Source organism: Geotrypetes seraphini, chromosome 3 (assembly GCF_902459505.1).
Source record: "Geotrypetes seraphini chromosome 3, aGeoSer1.1, whole genome shotgun sequence".
Lineage (NCBI taxonomy): Eukaryota > Metazoa > Chordata > Amphibia > Gymnophiona > Dermophiidae > Geotrypetes > Geotrypetes seraphini.
Genome location: NC_047086.1, coordinates 157,815,013 through 157,835,641, shown reverse-complemented (window position 1 = coordinate 157,835,641; position 20,629 = coordinate 157,815,013). Strand labels below are relative to the sequence as shown.

The following is a 20,629-nucleotide window of genomic DNA, read 5'->3' as shown; positions in this document are numbered from 1 at the left end:
GCAGAGAGAGGGGGGACATGATCGAGACGTTCAAGTATCTTACGGGCCGCATCGAGGCGGAGGAAGATATCTTCTTTTTCAAGGGTCCCACGACAACAAGAGGGCATCCGTTGAAAATCAGGGGCGGGAAACTACGAGGTGACACCAGGAAATTCTTTTTCACTGAAAGAGTGGTTGATCGCTGGAATAGTCTTCCACTACAGGTGATTGAGGCCAGCAGCGTGCCTGATTTTAAGGCCAAATGGGATCGGCACATGGGATCTCTTCACAGGGCAAAGGTAGGGGAGGGACATTAAGGAGGGCAGACTAGATGGGCCGTGGGCCCTTATCTGCCGTCTATTTCTATGTTTTCTATGTTTCTATGAATGGCTTATCTCAGCCAAACCAGATATTAACTTTCTCTTTCTCAGCAATATACTGTAAGTCTCTTTAGTACACAGCTTCAACCAAACAGCCTTTAGTGTTCAAACCTTCCATACATACAGCAGGCTTCTCACCCAGCCAGACTCTCTCTCCCAGTCATCCTGGAGGTTTCTTCCCTGAGACCTTTCTCTCTTTCTGAGGCCTCTATCCCATAGGGACCTCTCTGAGGGGAAGATTCTCAAAGCTTCGCAGTAAAAACCGACGGGACGCTGTCAAAGCCATTCTTGTAATGATTTTTAAAAGGTGAGTTATTCTCCAAACACAGCACATGCAGATGAGATTTGCGGAGCGTAGGCTCTCTAAATTTACTTGAGATGGCTCACTGGTGGTAGTGATCAGCACATACACAGAATGCACCCACATAAAAAAAAAAAAAACAACAAATCAAGGATCGGCAGGAGAGATGCCCATTCTCCTGCCGCAACGCACAACCTCCAGATACCCACCCCTGGCAGCGGGAGAGATGCCCACTCTCTCCCACTATGTCGCACAACCCCCATCCCCAACAACTTCCCCCGTGCCCCCGACTCTACACACACACACACACACACACCATAGGAGAGACCTTAAACAACCTGGGCCAATCGGAGCCTTGGCCCATCCCCGGCTCATCCCAGGATGCACCGGGAAGGGGAAGCCTTGCCATTTTTTAATAGGCGGGACTTCCAGCAGGTGGGAATAGGCGGGACCAGGGAGCAGGTGGGAATCCCTCTGGCTGGACTTCCTGAATAAGATAGGGAGTGGCAGGGTGATTGGGTGATGATGGGAGAGAGTGGGCATTTCTCCCGCTGCGGGGTCGGGGATGTGTGGAGTTGGGGCATGGGGGGAGTTGTCGGGGGGAGTGATTGGGCAAAAGCGGGAGAGAGTGGGAATCTCTCCTGCTGCCAGGGGAATGGGGGGTGGTAGCAGCATCAGGTGATTATGCGATGTGGCAGGAGACGGGGCATCTCTCCTGCTGATCTTCATTTTGTTTTTTTTACTATTATTATTATTATTTTAATTTGCATGGTGGGGGGTCTGAGCTGTCAAACCTTACTTTCCTGTTAGTGCCTAAGCCAATCAACGCTCAGGCACTGATCAGAAATTAAGACTATGACAGCTCAAACCTGTCGGCAAATTTTGGCTACAGATGTGACACAGCGAGGTTAGGGAATCACTCAGCGATGATAGAGAATCGCTTGGTGTGCTTATTTTAATATTAATGACATCATTGTACTACATTTGCATGGCAGTATTGAAGACTGCTAGAAAACTCGGAAAAGACCATGGTAAGCCATTTTGATAATCCACCGCTAAAATACATGCACGCTAACTGGTTTAGCAAACTCGTTAAAGGCAACCTTAAGTTTTAAAAATCTGGCCCTGAATGAATTCCAGACTGGGCATATGAACCTCTTCCTGCCTGGGTCCCACCCCATGACTCTGCACGGTAGCCTGCTCATGAAGTTTAGCTCCACCTGCTGGATGATGGTTGAGTTCTGACTTTGTAGTTTATCCACTATTGGGCCTGCGCTCCCTGCTGCCCATTGACACAACAACAACACTCGTGAGGGAGAATCTCTGACTCCCTCACAGGTAAATTTTATCATTTTATACTTTTTTTGTTCTGGATCTAAAGTATAACCTATATTTTCAAGTACTTTTGATCCAGGACAAAAAAATTCAAAGCCTAATATCAGTAGAAAATTAGAGGAGTCGAAGGTTTGGTATACCCACTCCATAGGCCTGGTTGTAGCAGTAGGCAGACCCTGGGTGTGTCGTGGGTGTTCTGCCTAGCATATTTTGTAGTATAGTATCAGATGTGTGAAGTTAGATGCGTCAGCTTATGCCTGCCATTGGCATGGTGTAAGCTGTTGCCCCTAAGTTTAGGCACGCTAAAGCAGCTTTGCACTAATATTCCATAATAAGATAGGCACTCTTTTTAAAGCTGCTGTAAAATTGGTGCTAAGTGCGCTTTTAGGTCACACCTACATGTAGATGGCTGTAAATAGAATTATCTCCCTTGTAGTTGGATTAGTATTGTGTGTGGTGTAAATCTGATTTGGAGGCAGGAGAGCTGAATCTAGGTTGCTTTTGTAAACAGAAATTAAAGAAGTCTGAGCGACACCATTAATATCATTGGGAATTCTGAAGATAGTTGGCTCAGTAATTGGCGATGCTACTGGACAGAAAATTTTGCTTTTTTTCATTGTCATCATTGTTTGACCAATACCTTTAGCTGTATTCAGAGCTAACTCGCAAAAGACCAAACATGTACCCTAATTCTTTTTTTTTTTTTTGTACTAATTAAATAGCATAGCGAGGGTAGGAAGAGCCTGGTGTGATGGCACCCGTGCTCCTTCCCCCCCCTCCTCCCCTGTATGTGCATGCCTTCCCTTTCTCTCCGTACCTCTTTAACTCCACTGGTGTGAGCAGCATCTCCTGCTACCCACACCGGCCTCTGCTCTCCCTCTGATGTCTCTTCCTGGTCCCACTCATAGGGAGAGCCGAGGTCAACGCAAGCAGCAGGTTAGAGATGCTGCTCACACCTGTGGAGTTAAAGAGGTACGGGGAGAAGGGAAGGCATATGCTTGGCGGGGAAGGAACCGGGGCAGTAGAGAGGAGAAGAGGTGCTGGCACCCTCATCAAGAAATGCTTTTTAAAACCAATTGGAGAAAATTTTTTTTTTCACTCGGAGAATAGTTAAGCTCTGGAACGCGTGGTAAGAGCGGATAGCGTAGCTGGTTTCAAGAAGGGTTTGGATAAGTTCCTGGAGGAAAAGTCCATAGTCTGTTATTGATGAAAACATGGGGGAAGCCACTGCTTGCCCTGGATCGGTAGCGTGGAATATTTCTACACCTTGGGTTTTGTCCAGGTACTAGGGACCTGGATTGGCCATCGTAAGAACAGACTACTGGGCTTAATGGACCATTGGTCTGGCCCAGTAAGGCTATTCTTATGTTTAAGATGGCGCCTGGGGTAGTCCGCCTCCCCCCTACCCCCTTACTATGCCATTGGTACTAATTATGCCTTAGAACGGTGGTTCTTAAACTTGTCTTGGGAGACCCCTCAGCCAGTCGGGTTTTCAAGATATCCCTAATGAATGTGCACGAGGCAGATTTGCATATAATAGAGGTGACAGGCATGCAAATCTGCCTCATGCATATTCATTAGGGATATCTTGAAACCCCGACTGACTTGGGGGTCACACAGGACAGGTTTAAGAACCACTGCCTTAGAATTTTATTTTATTTATACAAATAACAGCTAGTAATGCTGACAGTTCAGAAATTGTGTAGCGAAGGGCTGCTTTGTGGGATGTATACTACCAAGGTGTTAAATAATCATGCTTGAGCCATTGGCATTAGCTTTCAGAATGAATAGCGTGGAGTAGACAAGTGGAAGGCTTGTTGTGTGACCTTTTTGTTCTGTGCGCTCGTGTTGACACCCACTCAGTAGTAAGTCACAAACAACAGAACTTGCTCTACGATGGAAAATAAATTACTTTCTGGGTGAAGGGGAAATGCAGAACTGCAGCTACATAATAATAGACCCATATGTTCATCCCACTTTGTGATAACAGAGTTAAAATCTCAGTGTTTGCTCCAATGTTCCCTCTTAAGGACAGAGTTCATGTGACAAAAATTTTCTGTTACATTACCCTGATGATATTATACAAACTGTACATTACAAATTAAGAATTACAAATATAAATTGAAAATAAGATGATATTTTATTGAAAGGACTTAAAACATTTTTCAGTTAGCTCTCAAAGGCCAATACCTCCTTCCACAGGTCAACAGTAGCTGTCCTGACCGGAGAAAGGTGGTTTTGGTCTCTGACAGTTGGTCAAAAATGTATTAAAATTAGTTAAATGAAAAATATCATCTTCATTCTATTGTTTGTTTATATTTATTGACCTGTATAAACCCATGGGTAACTTACTACTTTATTTTGAATTAAAAAATAAATTATTTTTTCTACCTTTTGTTTTCTGGCCATTTACTTCTCTGGTTTCTGCTTTATTCAATTTTAATTCTCTCTTTCCAGGATTTTTCTCCTTTTTTTTTTTCGTCTTTCTTCAGTTTATTTTTCTACCTCTTATGTCCAGATTTAACTTATTCTTACTAACTAGTCTTCAAGTTCCTTCTCTTTTATGGTCTACCGACAGCTTTCTATCTCTTTCACCCTGGCTGTCCTATTTACTTTCCCTTATTCCCAGTCTTTGCTAACTCTGCCCTCTTTCTCTCCACCTTCTATACAGTGTTTGCTCACTATACCTGCCTTTTCTTTCCCCTTCTATCATTATCTCCCTTCTTTCTGTCTCCCCTCCCCCCTCACAAAATCTGCTCATTTCTCTCCCCTCTTCCATCCAGCATTTGCCCCTTCTATACAGTGTCTGCCTCCTCTCTCCACCTTTCCATCCAGTGTCTCCACACTGTCTCTCCCCTTCCATCAATATCTCCCTCCTCTGTCTCTTCTCCCTTCCATACAGTGTCTGCCTCCTCTCTCCCCCTTTTCATCAATATTTCTCCTTCCATACATCTGCCCCCCTCTCTCCCCCACACCTTCCATCCAACATCTGCCATTTCTATCACCTGCCATCCCCATTCTATCATTTCTCTCCCCTATTCTATCTAGAATCTGCCTTTCCACCCCACATCCACCAGTGTCTACCCCTCTCTCTCCCCCACCCATCCTAAATCTACCAGCATCTGCGACCTAGCATCCCAACTGCTGCTGCTTTCCCGAAGCAGCAAACTGAAACAAATCAGCTGCGCGAGCTTCCCATACACATCTGCAGCTGCTGGCTCTGCCCCAAGAAGAAGAAATGACATCAGAGAGGGCGGGCTGGTAGTCATGGCAGGTTTGTTTTTAGTTTGCCACCGCTGCTGCTACTTTGGGAAAGCAGCAGCACAAGGTGGGTGTTGGGTACCGGAGAGAAAAGAAAGATGCTGGTCTTGATACAACCAGCTGAGCAGTGGGGCTAACCAGATGCACAGCCTCCTGTTAAAAAGGTGTGCGGCCACACAGCTGTGCTTCTTAGAAGGAACATTGGTCAGCGCCCTTTCACTTTGGTTGGATGCAACAGGTCAGGAATGTCTTGTGATTGTAGCCTTTAGTGGGAGAAGATTCTAGTGTTTGAAATAAAGAACCATCATTTGGTTTTGCTAAGCATCCTCATCCTAATAATTAAGAGAGGCTAGTATTAGGATTTCAGTTTGCAGTATATATTCATCAAGGTAATCACAATGATGTCAGTTTGACATGCAAACTAATTTCTTAAAGACACAGACACCAGATGTGGCTGCGTTTCAGCCTCTCCCTGCATTAGGGGTACAGTAAAATTGCAGGTCTCCTGAGTCTTGCAGATCAAACAACCTTTCTCCAATAAAACGCTCCAAAGCCAAATCACACTGAGTGTGTGTGTTGCTCAAAACATGCCAATAAACTATCAGTGAAAGCACTTTGCTTAAAATCACCATGCAGTCATGTTTGGTGTCTTCAATACATTACTGTATTTGCCTTCCATACTGCCATTGTTTTCTTTCTAATCCAGCCACTATCTTGGTTTATCTCATTTGCTAGTCTGTGCCTCTTGTGTTTTTATGTCTATTCATCAGCGGTCAGAACTGTGTGCGTGTTGGGGACAGGGGAGAAATGACCAAATGAAACAGATTTTCAAACCCTATCTCTTTCTCTTTTTCCCTTCACGCTCCTCAAATGGAAATGGAAAATAAAAGGGTATACCATCACTTCTTTCAGATCCCTGAGTCTTTCACCCACTCTGCACCCTTTAGCCTGTCCATGGAAGTATCTGTATCCTCTCTCTCACTCGCTTTCACTTTCATCTTGATTTATAATATCTCCTCCTAACACTTATTCTTTATCAGCTGTTCAGGTTCATTTCTCCTCTCACCTTCTCGTCCATGTGCATTTCGTTCTTTCTGCATCCTCCTGTCCTCCCCCCCCCCAATTATTCTCAACCATTTCTTTTCCCCCATCTCTTGTCCCCCACCATTGCCCCTCCATTTTCGATTCCCCAGATAGATTTTCCTTCCTCGCCATCTTCTTTAATATAACAAAGCATATTTGGACTATCGCCTATCCCAACAAGTACACACAATTTTATAAAATGAAAATAATTTGGCAAAGTTATAGCTTTTAGCAGCTTTATTCAGAATTAGTTGTGGGGGGGGGCTTTCTATATTTGTTGTCCAAGTTTATATTTCTTCATTATGCTGTTCTTAATAGGTGCTCTGATTCTTCCCCTGCCCTCTCTTTCTCCTTCATTGCCTCGTTTTCACCTCCTTCAAACCTTGCTCGTCTGATTTCTTTCCATAAATTCTCTCCTCCATCTCCATTTATTTACTTGACCACCAATCACACATCATGGACGGTTAAAAATGAAAAATCAATAAGGCGCGTTCATCCATCATCTAGTCACACTGCTATGTATCAGCAAAACCATAAAATATCCCCCAGGAAGGGAATGAAGGAATAGGTTTGCATCTTTCTGAGGGTTTCTGTTCAGCAGTCAAGCAGGTTGAGCTCCATTGAACAACATCAGCTTCAGTAACTGTAGCCTAGTTGTACAGAGTCTTTCCCCCTTCCCACCAGCCTTTCAGCTTTGAGCTCTCTGTGGTCTGCTGTCCTCGCTCCTGCCTGGTGTCAGGTCAAAAGCGCGCCGGGACAAAGGCGCACCCAGACAATTGAGCGCAGCGTGGAGGCGCGCACCGCTCTAAATTACTGTGTGGGGGGGGGAACCCCCCCACTTTACTTAATAGACATCGCGCCGCGTTGTGGGGGCGTTGTGGGGGGTTTGGAGGGTTGTAACCCCCCACATTTTACTGAAAACTTCACTTTTTCCCTGTTTTTAGGGAAAAAGTTAAGTTTACAGTAAAATGTGGAGGGTTACAACCCCCCATAACGCCGCCGCGATGTCTATGCGCGCTTTTGACCTGACACCGGTTCATAGTAGAGAATGACACGGGGACAAATTTTTCCCCAGCCCTGCGGGAACTCATTTTCCCGTCCCCATGAGTTCTTTTCCTGTCCCCGCCCCATTCCTGCAAGCTCTGTCCTCATCTGCACAAGCCTCGAACACTTTAAAATCATAAGTGTTCGAGGCTTGTGCGGTTAAGGCAGAGCTTACAGGAATGGGACAGGGACAGCGACAAAACTCACAGGGACGGGATGGGGAAATTGAGTTCCTGCGGGGATGGGGACAAATTTGTCCCTGTGTCATTCTCTAGTTCATAGCACTGGGTCAACCTCTTAAGCTTAAGCTTTGCTCAACTTCTAGCCCTTTGTGTCCAGATCCCTTGTCATTAGCTCTAGCATGTGAGAAATGGCTCAGTGGGTTCCTTGTGATATCCTGGACTGGATCCTGCTGGCCACAGCTGCTGCCCCTCTGTTCTCATGCCTGCCCTGGACCAGTGCTGTCTTTGCAGTATCCTCAAACATCAGGAGAATTTGTGGCATGCTGAAGTCAAAAACTCTTTTTTGCGTTATTTTATCAATACATCTGAAAAATGCTCAGCACTTTCGTGAAGTGGGAGTTGCCTTGTGGAAATACCTCCACTTACTTTCTCTAACAAAAGGAGGTATCGACACCTTTCTTTGACAGGAGGACGTGTTAGACTTCTGCCAAGCTACTGAGTTAAAAAGTAAATGGTGTGCTTCAAATAACAAAAAGAACTGACTTTCTGAGACTGTGGTCAAAATGTTGCTTTTTCTCTTTCTCCAGAGATTTGCATTTACTGATCTTTAAAAGTGATGTAACTGTATTGCTCTGATATGACTCAATTTGACTTCTTGATGGAGTGTATAGTGATGCATAGGAAACTCGGATTAGCTGTCCTGATTCTGAACAGAAGCAGCGGCAGGGGATTTCTGGTAGGGGTTTTATATAAGACTCGCAGCACTGTACATTGACATACAACTCAAGGCAATGACTGTTATTCCTCTGCTGTTTTCCAGCAAGATGGCCACCCAGCAAGTCCTCCCTCAGGCTTTGTATATGAGCAATATGCTCAAGGCTGTGAAGATCAGGGAAAGAATGCCTGAAGATATCGTCAGGCCCAGCAGTGGGATTATACATCACTTTAAAACCATGCACAGATACACGCTGGAAATGTTCAGGACTTGTCAGTTATGCCCAGCTTTTCGGGAGATACTTCAGAAAGCCTTGATAGACAGAAGTATGCAGACCTCGCTGGAGTGCCGCAAGAAACTGAACTGGTGCAGAGAAGTCAGGAAACTCGTGCCACTAAGGACTAATGGTAAGTTTCTTTTCTATTTGTCTCTAAATGGATGTGAACCTAGAGTGTACCTTTGATATGTCGTGTCTATCGGTAAAGCACTTTGAGGGTAAATTAAAATAAAAGGAGCTGTCTGGTCTTGTCTTGGTAGTACTGGGGACCTGCCTTTCAAACTCTGCCTGTTGATATCTGAGCTCTTCTTAACTTACAGGAAGGATATTAACCAGCCTTCTTAGTGCTTTGGGATGGAATAAGTTACCAAAGAAGAATATTCCAATTCTTTTGGAATATCCAGTGTGTGTGTTGTAGATAGATAGCCCTGACTCAGATATGTAGAAGCATCAGATTTGTTTATCTGCCTGACTTGTAGCCCAAGAACCAAATGCCTTTTCTAAAGGGTTTGGTTTTCTTAATTCATAATCTCGGAGCCAATGAGATCTTGTTTTCCCAAGACTTCTCCCCATCTATGGGAATTTGACCGCACAGTCCTGTGTGACTCCAGTGTCCCTGGATATTTCCATATAGAAACAAAAGAAATAGGCTAATACTGCAGTACAGGTGACATTTATCCAAAATGCCTGTTATGTAAAAATGTGCCTGATATTGTTATGAATTTGCCTACTATAAATTACAATAATTAATTTGGCAGAAGAGCTTGCAGTTGTACTTATATGTATGTTTTTAAAAGAACCATAACCATATAATTATCATAAATAAGCATCCCTCTGAAACTAGAATCCCTTTTATGAAGAGTCAAGAACAATTGTGTGTGACAGAAAAAGCCTTCTTGTCATGCTGGTATAAATATCTCCTACCTCTGCTATAAAAACATACACCCAGTCTGGCTTCTAGGATTGTATTAGTACAAATGTACTCAGCACTTGTGTGTGATTGTGTGAGCCTGTGGAAATGTTGGTTTTTTTGGGGGGTGAATCACCACATATGCATTTGAGGATATGAGAGTTTAGCAAATGGGGAAGACAGTAGGTGGTTTAAATATTGAAACTTCATATAAAGAAGAAGAAAAATTCCAGCCTCTATTGGTTGCAGCAATTTCACTTGTGCAATGAATCCCAGCTTAGCCTAGCCACGCCCACTTGGAAATTCCAGTGTGTGCACTTCTTGGTTCAAATGTCTGCCTGTCAGACAGAGAACACAATAGCTGTTACCCAATTGCAAGTCAAATAGATATTGCTGGGGAATTCCAAGTGATACTTAGGGAATTTTATAATGGTGATTTTCAATCTCTAACTGAAAGTAGAGGTAAAAGAAAGTCTTATCTTTGTTCTTGATTTTACGGGGGGGAATTCTGCAGGGTGCAGCGCCTGCCGTGTTTAAACTCTTGTAGCTTCTTATAGCTATAGCAGCGTGCTTTTTCCAATATCGTGTGCAGGCTTGCAGGTGCTAGTAATCATTTTTGCTTTGGTTTGAGATTTGTCTTAAGTGAATGATTTATTTTTGTTTCATTTTGGGAAGAAAGGGCCAGGGAAGGCAGTTAGTGTGGAAAAAGCCCAGGGGAAGCATTCTAGGCTTCCTTAGTTGTAAAGAAGCCAGAATGGCAGTGCTGGCAAAGCATTCTAAAATGTTAAAATTTCTTTTGGCAGCTGCCAAGTTCCCAAGTACAGATGGATAAAGATGGATAGATATAGAGATCTATATTAAATCAAATGCTATATTTTTTTAATATGATATTTTTGAAATGTTGTCGAATGCCAGAGGAAAGATAACAGTTGCACCTTTCCTGCAGTGTGTGGATTTCATTGGTAGGACCAAGAGATAAGAATTGAGACTTGCAGTTTAGGACATGCTCAATTCCAGTGGTATTGTAGAAATAATCTGGCAACATAGAGCCAGTTTGAAAATATGTATGAGTGCACATGTAAGTGCCAGCACATGAAAAAGGTCTATAAAATCCTTAGTGGGTAAACGTGACTCGCTTGTTTACTCTTTCCCAAAATACTAGGCCTAGGGGGGGGGCACACAATGAAGATACTAAGTAGTAGATTTAAAATAAACTGGAGAAAATATTTCTTCATTCAACCTGTAATTTAAACCCTGAGATAAGTAGAAAACACAAAGCAGACCAGTAGGAAAGTTGCACTTTATTAAAACAATCAAAACCAAACAGAGCCACATTTCGCCTTTTAGGCTGCATACATCCATGGTGCAGCCTGAAAGGCAAAACGTAGCCATGTTGGGTATCGATTGTTTAAAGTACAACTTTCCTGATACTACTGGTCTGATCCGTGGTAAAAGCAATTTGCTTAGCAGGGTTTAAAAAGGGCTTGGATAATTTCTTAAAGAAAAAGTCATTGTTGAGATGGACTTGGGAAAATTCACTGTCTATTTCTAGGATAAGCAGCATAAAATCTGCTGTGCTCTTTTGGGATCTTGCCGTGTACTTGTGACTTTGATTGGCCACTGTTGGACACAGGATACTGAGCTTGATGGACCTTTGGCAATGTTTATGTTCTTAGGAGCAGCTATTTTACAAAGATACACATTGAAAAATGAATGGCATGAATCCAGCAGCTTCCAGGTGGAGGTACCATTTCCACATATAGCTGCCTCATTTTACAAAGGTGCACATGTAAGTGCTGCCAGTTATGTAGTACAGCTGCAATTTTAACATGGCTTCATTTTGAGATGGAAATAAGAGTACATGGGAGAGTGATTCATTTCAGTCCCTCATGTATAAAGCCAGTGGCGTAGCGAAGATAGGAGGCGCCTGGGACATGGTAGTCCCTTGCCCTTCTTTTTGCGCCCACTCCTTCCACACCAACCCACTGTGCCCTCCTCTCTACCACCCCACTCCTTCCGCACACCCACTCACACCCTTCCTTCCCACCCTCGTGCCTCTTTAAATCTTTGCTATCGCGAGCAGCTTCTCCAGCCTGCTGCTTGCACTAGTGTTGGCTTTCCCTCTGATGTCATGTCCTGGCCCCGTGACCCGGAAGTGATTTTCAGAAGGAGCCAGGCCGGCACGAGCAGCAGGCTAGAGTAGTTGCTCATGCTGGTGAAGATTTTAAAGAGGTATTTGGGGGGGTTGAGGCGGAGAAGGAAGGGCGTGACATGGGGCTGAAAGGTGCCAGTGCTCCCACCAAGGCAGCGTCCAGGGCAGTCCACTCCCCCTTACTATGCCACTGTATAAAGCCCTTTTTTCAAACCCCATGCATGTGGCTTCCCTTTGTAAAATAAGGGATTGCAATGTAGATTTTATTCACGCCAAAGTATGCTCTGTCAAAATCTAAATAGCAGCTTTGTGAAACTGGTGGTTTTTTATGTGATTATACACATGTAAATGACACTATTTACAGATGGATATGTTTCTAAAATAATGGCCAAAGGGTTGAAGGGGCTCTTTCTTTTTCATTGTAACCGTGATAAAATCAGCCAGTCAGCGATGCTACCCAGGTGTGGTGGAATACCAAGGTATTGTGATACATACACTTTCCCCTCCATATTCGCGTTGGTTAGGGGCAGAGCCGGCCCGTGAATATTTAAAAACCATGAATAATATTCGGGCTGGTTCTGCCTCTAACCACCACTTCCCCCGGCTATTTTAAGCCCTGAAAGTCCCCCTTTAAGCCTTACCTGGTGGTCTAGCAGGTTTTCAGGCAGGAGCGATCTTCCCACGCTCCTGCCCCGTGCAGATCGCTCACAGGAAATGGCTGCCTTGAATTCCCATAGTCTCTCGAGCCATTTCCTGAGAGCGATCTGCATGGGGCAGGAGCGTGGGAAGATTGCTCCTGCCCCAAAAACCCGCTAGACCACCAGATAAGGTTTAAGGGGGGTGGCTTACAGGGCTTAAAATAGCCCTAAAAATGAAAAAGCATTTTTTGTTTTAAAACCGTGAATAATCGAAACCGTAGATACGGAAACCACGAATACGGAGGGGGAAGTGTACTCACTTTTAAGCTGAGTTCCAGGGCCTCGCAGAGCTAGCCAGAGCTGCTTTTGGACCATGAGAACAACAGTGGTTCTTTAGCACATGTTAAGCCCTAACTCATGCAGAAAACTGTGTTTAGTGTGAGAGGATTTTTTAAAGCCCCCGTTTTCTTACTTAGGTAGAGTGTGAGCCCACTGAAACATATAGGGAAAAATGCTTGAGTACCAGAATGTAAAAAACACTCAGACAACCTCCATTGATAGGTGGTATATAAATAACTAATAAACTTGAAAACTTATTATTGAAACCCCCCTCCCCCCCCACACACACATATAGGAAATCTGGGATACTACTAGTTTCCCTCTCTGATCAAGGAGTGAAGGGAAAGGATGTTTTTTCCTTGGGCCCAAAGACCTTTAGAGCCGCCTTTCTACTAGTAAGGGTCACTTCAGCAGTGTTTGTCGTTTTCTCTCCCACCCAAGATCTCAACTCATCCAGCTGTCAAAACACGCAGAAACCCCAGTAGTCGGGACAAGCTTTTGATAATGTAAAGGGTGGGGCAGGAGGACAAGCAAAGCGAGGGGCCTGCTTAGCAAAGCTGAGCGATGTGATGGAAGTGGACCTTAGGATGCCTGTTACTGGCTGGGCCCATTGCATAGTACTGTATATAGTACATTGCATTGTACTGTATATAAATTAACCCTACAGAGGTCCCTAGATAAACATATTGCAAGCCCCCACCATTGAAATATAAATATGTTTTTAAACTCCTATGAATGTGACTCTGAGAGGTTCTGAATGCAGAGCGCTGTTTGCTAGCTTTTCAAGCTAACTGGAGGACAATGTACAAGGGGTGTGGAGAACAGAGAGCTCTGTGGCCTGCAGTAGCTCTAGTCCCACCTCTTTCATTCTTTCTATTTAGCAGCTGATTTAACAGGGCAAAAATCTGCCTCCGGAGCCATTGAACTCCGTGTATAAGAGGGACTCAAACATTTTGGCCTAGGCCTATATCTAGTTTGTCCATGCTTGATTCCTGCTCCATCCCTGTGCCACAGTGTCCCTGCATTCTGTAAATGGCATGGCACCCAAAATAATTAAATCATTGGAGCCCATTAACTAATTATTGGATCTAGCGAGTACTTAATTAGCACTAATTATGATTTGGGCCTCGATCTGACTATGCATGATTCTGTAACAGTGGGCGCCTAAACTGTATCGTCTGTAACTTAATAGTGGGGCGTGGCCATGGGCTGGTTCAATTCTCACTTGACACAAAAGAATACAGAAAAATTTATGCATTTTTTTTCTATTGCACAAAATCTATTAAGTCATCTGAGTTCATAACATAACATAGATTTTTATATACTGCAACTACCTCACGGTTCTGTGCGGTTCACAAATCAAGAAATGCTAATCAACATAGTATGATCACAGCAAATTAGTCAAAATATTTGCTGCGAAGAGCTTACAATCTAACGTAGCTTCTCATTGCCGTTGATTTTTGTTGCCTCAGTGGCAAGAGTTAGGAAATCCTGTACCATGGTTTACAGAGTTTTGCACCACATTTTAGCAAATTTGTGCACCGCCTGCTCAGTAAGCACAAAATGATATTTTTATTTTTATTTTTTTCCCCATTATTTTTTATTTTCAAATTTTTCATAAAGTGAACAAACTATTAAAATACAATTGATGAATATACAATATCACTTTTATATCTAATACATCATGTTCTAAATATATTTTTCTCCCTCTCCCTCCCCCCACCCTTCTATTACTTTTCAATCATATATTACATATTATATATCATATTATATCATATTATGTATACATTATTTTCACTACCTCCCCTCTATGTGTGTCACTAAAAAATTATTAAAAAGAAGAAAAGAAGAAGAAAAATTCTATTGTTTATTCATTGCAATATTTTAAATGTAAACATTTTGCTTGTGTTAATTGGAAAAATAATGGGGGCCAGCATAATAATGTGCAGAAGTTGTATAAAAAAAAACCCACCAAACTCATAAGGTAACAAATAAATTTGGGAATTCTCAAAGATACTATTTTTTCCAACCTTTTCAAGCACACCTGTATAAACAGAATGTTGTTTGGACTGTCGGCCTTTGTACTTCTGGCAGTGTTAACTTGGAAAGGACTCATATAGCCAGAAGAAGAGTTAAGGAAATATTGAAATCCCCACCAGAGGTTGGAAGGGCTCAGAGGACGTGGCACAAGAGGGGAAAATGGAGGTGCTGCTATGCCTACGTTGTGGGTACTGCTCAAGTCAGTATCTAGTTATCTATGCTCTACATGAATTGCCTTCCTTCCTGAAGCGTGGGAAGCAACAGACAGCTTGTGACAACTATACTTTTGCTTAGAAAGGAGCTTTCGCACACCAAAGAGCTAGTGATGGTGATCTTGTTGCTGTGGGGTGCTAAGAGCTGAGCACATGTGCTGATCTCAAATTTTATCAAGACTAACCCACTCCTTTACAAAGCCACACTAGTGTTTTTAGCGCCGGCTGTTGCGGTAACAGCTCTGACGCTCATAGAATGCCCATGAGTGTCAGAGCTGTTACCGTGGCGGCACTAAAAACGCTAGCATGACTTGGTAAAGGAGGGGGGGTAAAATAAACTTGAAACATTGGAGACTTTTTATTTTTTTTTTTTTTACAAAGAATAGTGTTTATTGTTGTTCATATTGTGCTGAATACTTTACACACACACACTTTTTTTTTTTTTTTTTTTTTACAAAACCGTGCAAGAAGTTTTTAGCACCAGTCGGCACGCTGGATGCTCTGCGCTATTCCAATGGTCATAAAGTTCCTATGAGCGTCAGAACAGCGCAGAGCATTCAGCGTACCAGTGCTAAAAACCTCTTGCTTGGTTTTGTAAAAGTTGGGGGGGGGAGGGGTAGAGTGGTAAATTTTGTGAACGAATTTGAAAAACGACTTAGGGAAATTTTTTAGGACTGATGATTGAGGTTAAGTAAAATCCCATTATAAGTTAAGGATTTTTAAGTTAATGTCCTTTATCCCCCATATTTTGAGCGGAAAAAGTATATTTCCATCTATTCTTCTCTGATTTATTTGTTGATTTGGGGGGAGGGGGGTCTATTTTTACACTATCCAGATAGCATCAGAGTGGTATGTAGTGATTTGCAGTGGTGTAATTCTGATAATGCTGCTGAAAATCTAGTTTATAGCCACAGTCGGCACTATTTATCCAGTAGTAGATGCTGCTGTCCAGAGAAATAGCTTTAAATATCGAATCCATAGGTCACACTGGTTCTCAGCCCAGTCCTTGGGGCACACCCATCCAGTCAGGATTTCAGGATATCCACAAGGAATATAAAAACATAAGAATAGCCTTACTGGGTCATACCAATGGTCCATCTAGCCCAGTATCCCGTCTTCACGGTGGCCAATCCAGGTCACAAGTACCTGGCAAAAACCCAAATAGTAGCAGCATTCCATGCTATCAATCCAGCAGTGACTTCCCCCATGTCTGTCTCAATAGCAGACTATGGACTTAACCCTCAGTTGCCCCAGGTACAAAATGAGTACCTGTATATAACATGTAAACCATTTTGATTGTAACCCCCAGTAAGGCAGTATATGAAATCCCCATTCCCTTACCCAAGATTGAAGACATAGACACTACACCCTTTTAAGTGCAGGTATAAATATTAGCATGTAATTTTTAGACTAACTCAGCCATAACTCCTAGCCCAAAATCGCCCACTGTAAAATTTTATTTATTTGGATTTAACTCACATCTTTTTCAGTAGTAGTTCAGGGTTAGTTACATTAATATTTCTCTGTCCCAGAGGATTTATAATCTTTCCTGTACCTGTGGGAATGGTGGGTTTATTGTATCTTTTTTTTCCCCCCCCACAAAAAATAGTGTTTATTGTTGTTCATACTGTTTTGAATACTTTACCACCCCCTTTTACAAAATGGCAACTTACCCAAGGTCTCGAGGAACAGCAGTGAGATTTGAACCCTGGCTACCCTAGTTATCAGTCTGGTTCTCTAACCACTAGGTAGCTTGTTTGACCTAATTTTTTGAGAGCCTATTTATGTATCCCCAAAACAGTATGTAAAATTACCCTGCTAGAGTGCAGAGTTATACGTCCCTGATTTGAGAACATGGCCAGCTGATATGGGTCACTGTGAGCATCAGCTGCCTTGATCTTTGTGATAGATTTCATCACTGGGGAGAGAGAAGAATGATAGCAACAACCCACTGGCCTTAGATGACATCAACATTAGTATTGTCTTGATGCCTTAGCTAAAAAGCATGAGCTCTTGCCTTAGGAGTCCACAGTTAGGAGAGCCACCCAGTGTAAAAAAGCAGCAAAACTCATATACAGTCAAACCTCTGTATTTACAAATCAACATTTGACCACGTCACACCGCCGCTAATGGAACTACACTGACTACCAATAGAAAAGCGAATGGAATCCAAACTATGCTGCTTGGCATTCAGAATACTATTTGGTGACGCCCCTAATAGCGTCCTCAGATTTATTATATTATTAGGTAGATCCGTTATCGTTGTAACTCTGATCGCTTGAGCCTGTCATTCCCAATTCTGAAAGACATCAAATACAAGACACCGCATAGCAAATCATTTAGCTACCAAATTGCAAAAGTATGAAACTCCCTTCTTATCGAAAGACGTGGCTTTTTAAGAAGTCTCTTTTAGGAGCCTAGGCAGGCTCAGACTGTCATGCTATAGAGTAAATATTTATTACAATGCTAATGGTTACTTCTTGCCTTATCTTACATTACAGGTATAATTTTATGGAACATGTATAACTCTATGGAACATATATGATTTTATGTAGCGATATGCTGCTTGTAACCCACCAAAACTCTGATTTGTGAGGAATCGGCGGTATATAAAGTTGCACATAACAAAGAAAAAAACATAGAAACCCCCCCCCCCTTCCCCAATAATTGAAAACTGATTGATAATACTTTTAAGAGGGACATCATGGTTATGCTCGCAGAAAGCTAATCGGAAAATCTAGAACAAAGAGCAGTACAGTCACCAAGCACCATTCTGCAGTGACCCTGCTTCACACATGGTTTCCTTTAACATACAGAAGGCTAGAATTAGGCATCACATTTTCCATTTTATGGTAATTCAAATGAACGCACATTTCCCATGTTCTTTTTCATGCTGTTTATTTTCCTGAAATGATAGGGGAATAACAGAACTTTCAGGTTTTTTCCTAAGTCATAATTAGTACAGCCTCTATTTACAATATTGCCCCTAAGAAAGAAATAGCAAAACCTGGAATTCCTGTAAGCAATATGGAAAATGAAACAAAATGAGAACGTTTTGTCTACATGTCCTTAGTTAGAATAGTTCTTTGTTTAGAAAGGAAGCTATTTATCCACTTAAACGGCTAATTATATTGGTAGGAGCAGGGTTCTTTGAAAATTACCCACTCTGTGTCCCTTTTACAAAAGCTTAGTGCGTGCTAAGGGAATTAGCACATGCTAAGAAGCCCATGGGTATAATAATAATAATAATAACAACAACAGTTTATATACCGCAGGACCGTGAAGTTCTATGCGGCTTACAATGATTAGAAATGCTACAAATTGAGTAGAACTGAAAAGTAAAACTAGTGAATAGCGGCTCTAGAGATCAATTAAAGTGGGAAAGATTGTACAAATCAGCTGCCTAAGTACTCCAGGAACAGATATGTTTTTAGGTGTCTCCTGAATTCTCCATAAGTATTAGCATGCATAAGTAATCGTTCCAGGTCTTTACCCCATAATGCTGCTTGATATGAGAGAAGATGTGCATTTATTGTGCACTAATTCCATTAGTGTGCACTAAGCTTTAGTAAAATGCCCCAATGTGTGTTGTGATGTCCCAGGATGAGGGTTAGATCAGGGGAGGTAATAATATGCATACGTCATAATTTTCAAACCTACACACGCAGTTTTTCACTGTAAAATTACCCACACAAAAAACAGGTGTTGAGGGAGTAGTTTTTCCTTGGGCAGTTTTTAAAGGAGAAAGCATGTGCATACTTTCTCTATAAGAACATAAAGAGTTGCCATACTGGGACAGAGCGAAGGTCCATCGAGCCCAGTATCCTGTTTCCAACAGTGGCCAACCCAGGTCACAGGTACCTGGTAAGATCCCAAAGAGTATGAGAGCCGGTACAAAATCTTGGTAAAAATACCCACAGGTTTGACATCAAAATGTAGAATTTTGAAATTGTTCTTCTGGAGGGGTAAGTTCCTAGTTTTTTTTTCCCATACCGAAAGCCCATTTTACAGTCAGAAAAGGACTTTTATAAAATTGTGTGGCCACGTGTGCTTAAAAAGTACACCTGCTTTTACACAGTCATCATGTAGGCATTCCTGGGGGTATAGTGTTGTGCAGAAGAGGGAAAGGGTATGGGACTGCCTTTTTGTTGTTACAGTCAGTGGATTACATATTATAGTATACATAGGTACACTCCTCCCTCCATATTCTCAGGGCATAGATGCAAAATCCAGCCCACGAATAACTTTAGGGCCGACTCTGACCCTCCCCCACCTGCCTTCCAGACCTCTCCACACCTTACGTAGGGCTGACTGACCCGCCGCCACCTGCCTCCTGCCACCCTCCCACCTCCTGGACTTCTTCACACCTTACTTTTAAAGCCTGATGGTCAAGCAGTGAAGCAGGGCAGGAGCGATCTTCCTACGCTCCTGCCCTATGCAGAGCCATGAACGAAATCGGCTGCCGTGAGTTCCTGCTGTAGTCTCGCAAGACAACGGAAACTCATGGCAGCTATTTTGTTCACAGCGCTGCCGGGGCAGGAGCATAGGAAGATTGCTCCTGCCCTGCTTCACTGCTAGATCAGCAGTAAGGTATGGAGAGATCCGGGAGGCGGGGTTGGGTCAGAGTTTAGAAACTCGCGAATAACCAAATACAAATATGGAGGGGGTACCTGTACTTTTTTGTACCTGGGGGCAATGGATGGTTAAGTGACTTGTCCAGCAAGGGCAGATATGCAAATATTAATATTTTACACTTCCCTCTGAGCAGGTGTAAATGTGTGTGTGTTGTGTGTCAGAATTTACACATTGGATGGACTACTTAGGTTTTTGTCTGCCATCACCTACTGTGTTGCTACAGAAGCTGGTTCTAGGAGCCTCTTTTGTAAAAGACATGTGAAAGGCTATTCTATAACTTGGCACTCTCATTTGCACACCCCTTGCCTGGGTGAACATACAGAATACTGGTACTTTTATGGATTCTCACTGGCAGCAATCAATGTGCATTTCTAAAAATACTAGCTGCAGTTTTTTGTTTTTTAAAAAAATACTATCCTTTATATGTATTCGTGACTGGCACTGAATACACCTAGAGATGCCAATTTTATATCAGGGAGGCTGATTTAAGAGGACAAGTAGATTCCTACTTAAGTGATATTTTATAGAAAACTATAAGCACCTATGTTTCTTTATAAAGTACTAGAAAAACCAACCCAAGAACTATAGCAGACAATTAAATCACATCAGAAAACACTGCTAAAAAGCAATAAATGCGAGGTCGTATAACACACCTAAGATCTCACATAAGGAGTATTCAAACATAGAATAAGAAGTATTCAAACAGAGAATGTCTTCAACTATTGATAAATAAGTAAATCATTCTAACAATTGCATGGCTCATATAATTCACATAAGATAAGATAAGGAGGAAAAAGCCTCAGACCCCTACCACTACCCTATATAACAGCGGAACCTGGATAGGCCTGCTCCCTATATTCTAGCAGGGTGCTTAACTGCTATTCTGTAAGGGGCACATAAGTAGCAAAGCACTTAAATGCATGGGTGGGACATGGGTGTGTCCCTGCCACATTTATGAATCCAAAACAATGAAATCACCACCTACATTGTAGAAGTCACTCGGCACGGTTGTCAATCAACTGCTAAGCATCCTTTATGGAATCCCACTTAGCAGCGCCTAGGTGCGCTTAGACGTCGCTAGGCATCCTACAGGTAGGCGCCGGTACATTAAACCAGGTTCTACTTGACCTAATTTACTGGCACCTA

At 42.6% G+C, this 20,629-nt stretch overlaps 1 protein-coding gene across 2 annotated transcripts in view; it reads left to right on the top strand.

Annotated features, from left to right (window-relative positions):
• The window catches only part of TNFAIP3 (TNF alpha induced protein 3), a 60,696-nt gene that overhangs the window by 6,805 nt on the left and 33,262 nt on the right, over positions 1-20,629 (top strand). The window contains exon 2 of one of the 2 annotated variants that reach the window (XM_033939283.1): positions 8,386-8,687. In XM_033939283.1, coding sequence (XP_033795174.1) covers positions 8,386-8,687 — 302 coding nt within the window. The remainder of the gene's footprint in view (positions 1-8,385; positions 8,688-20,629) is intronic. The other variant, XM_033939284.1, reaches the window with a different exon arrangement.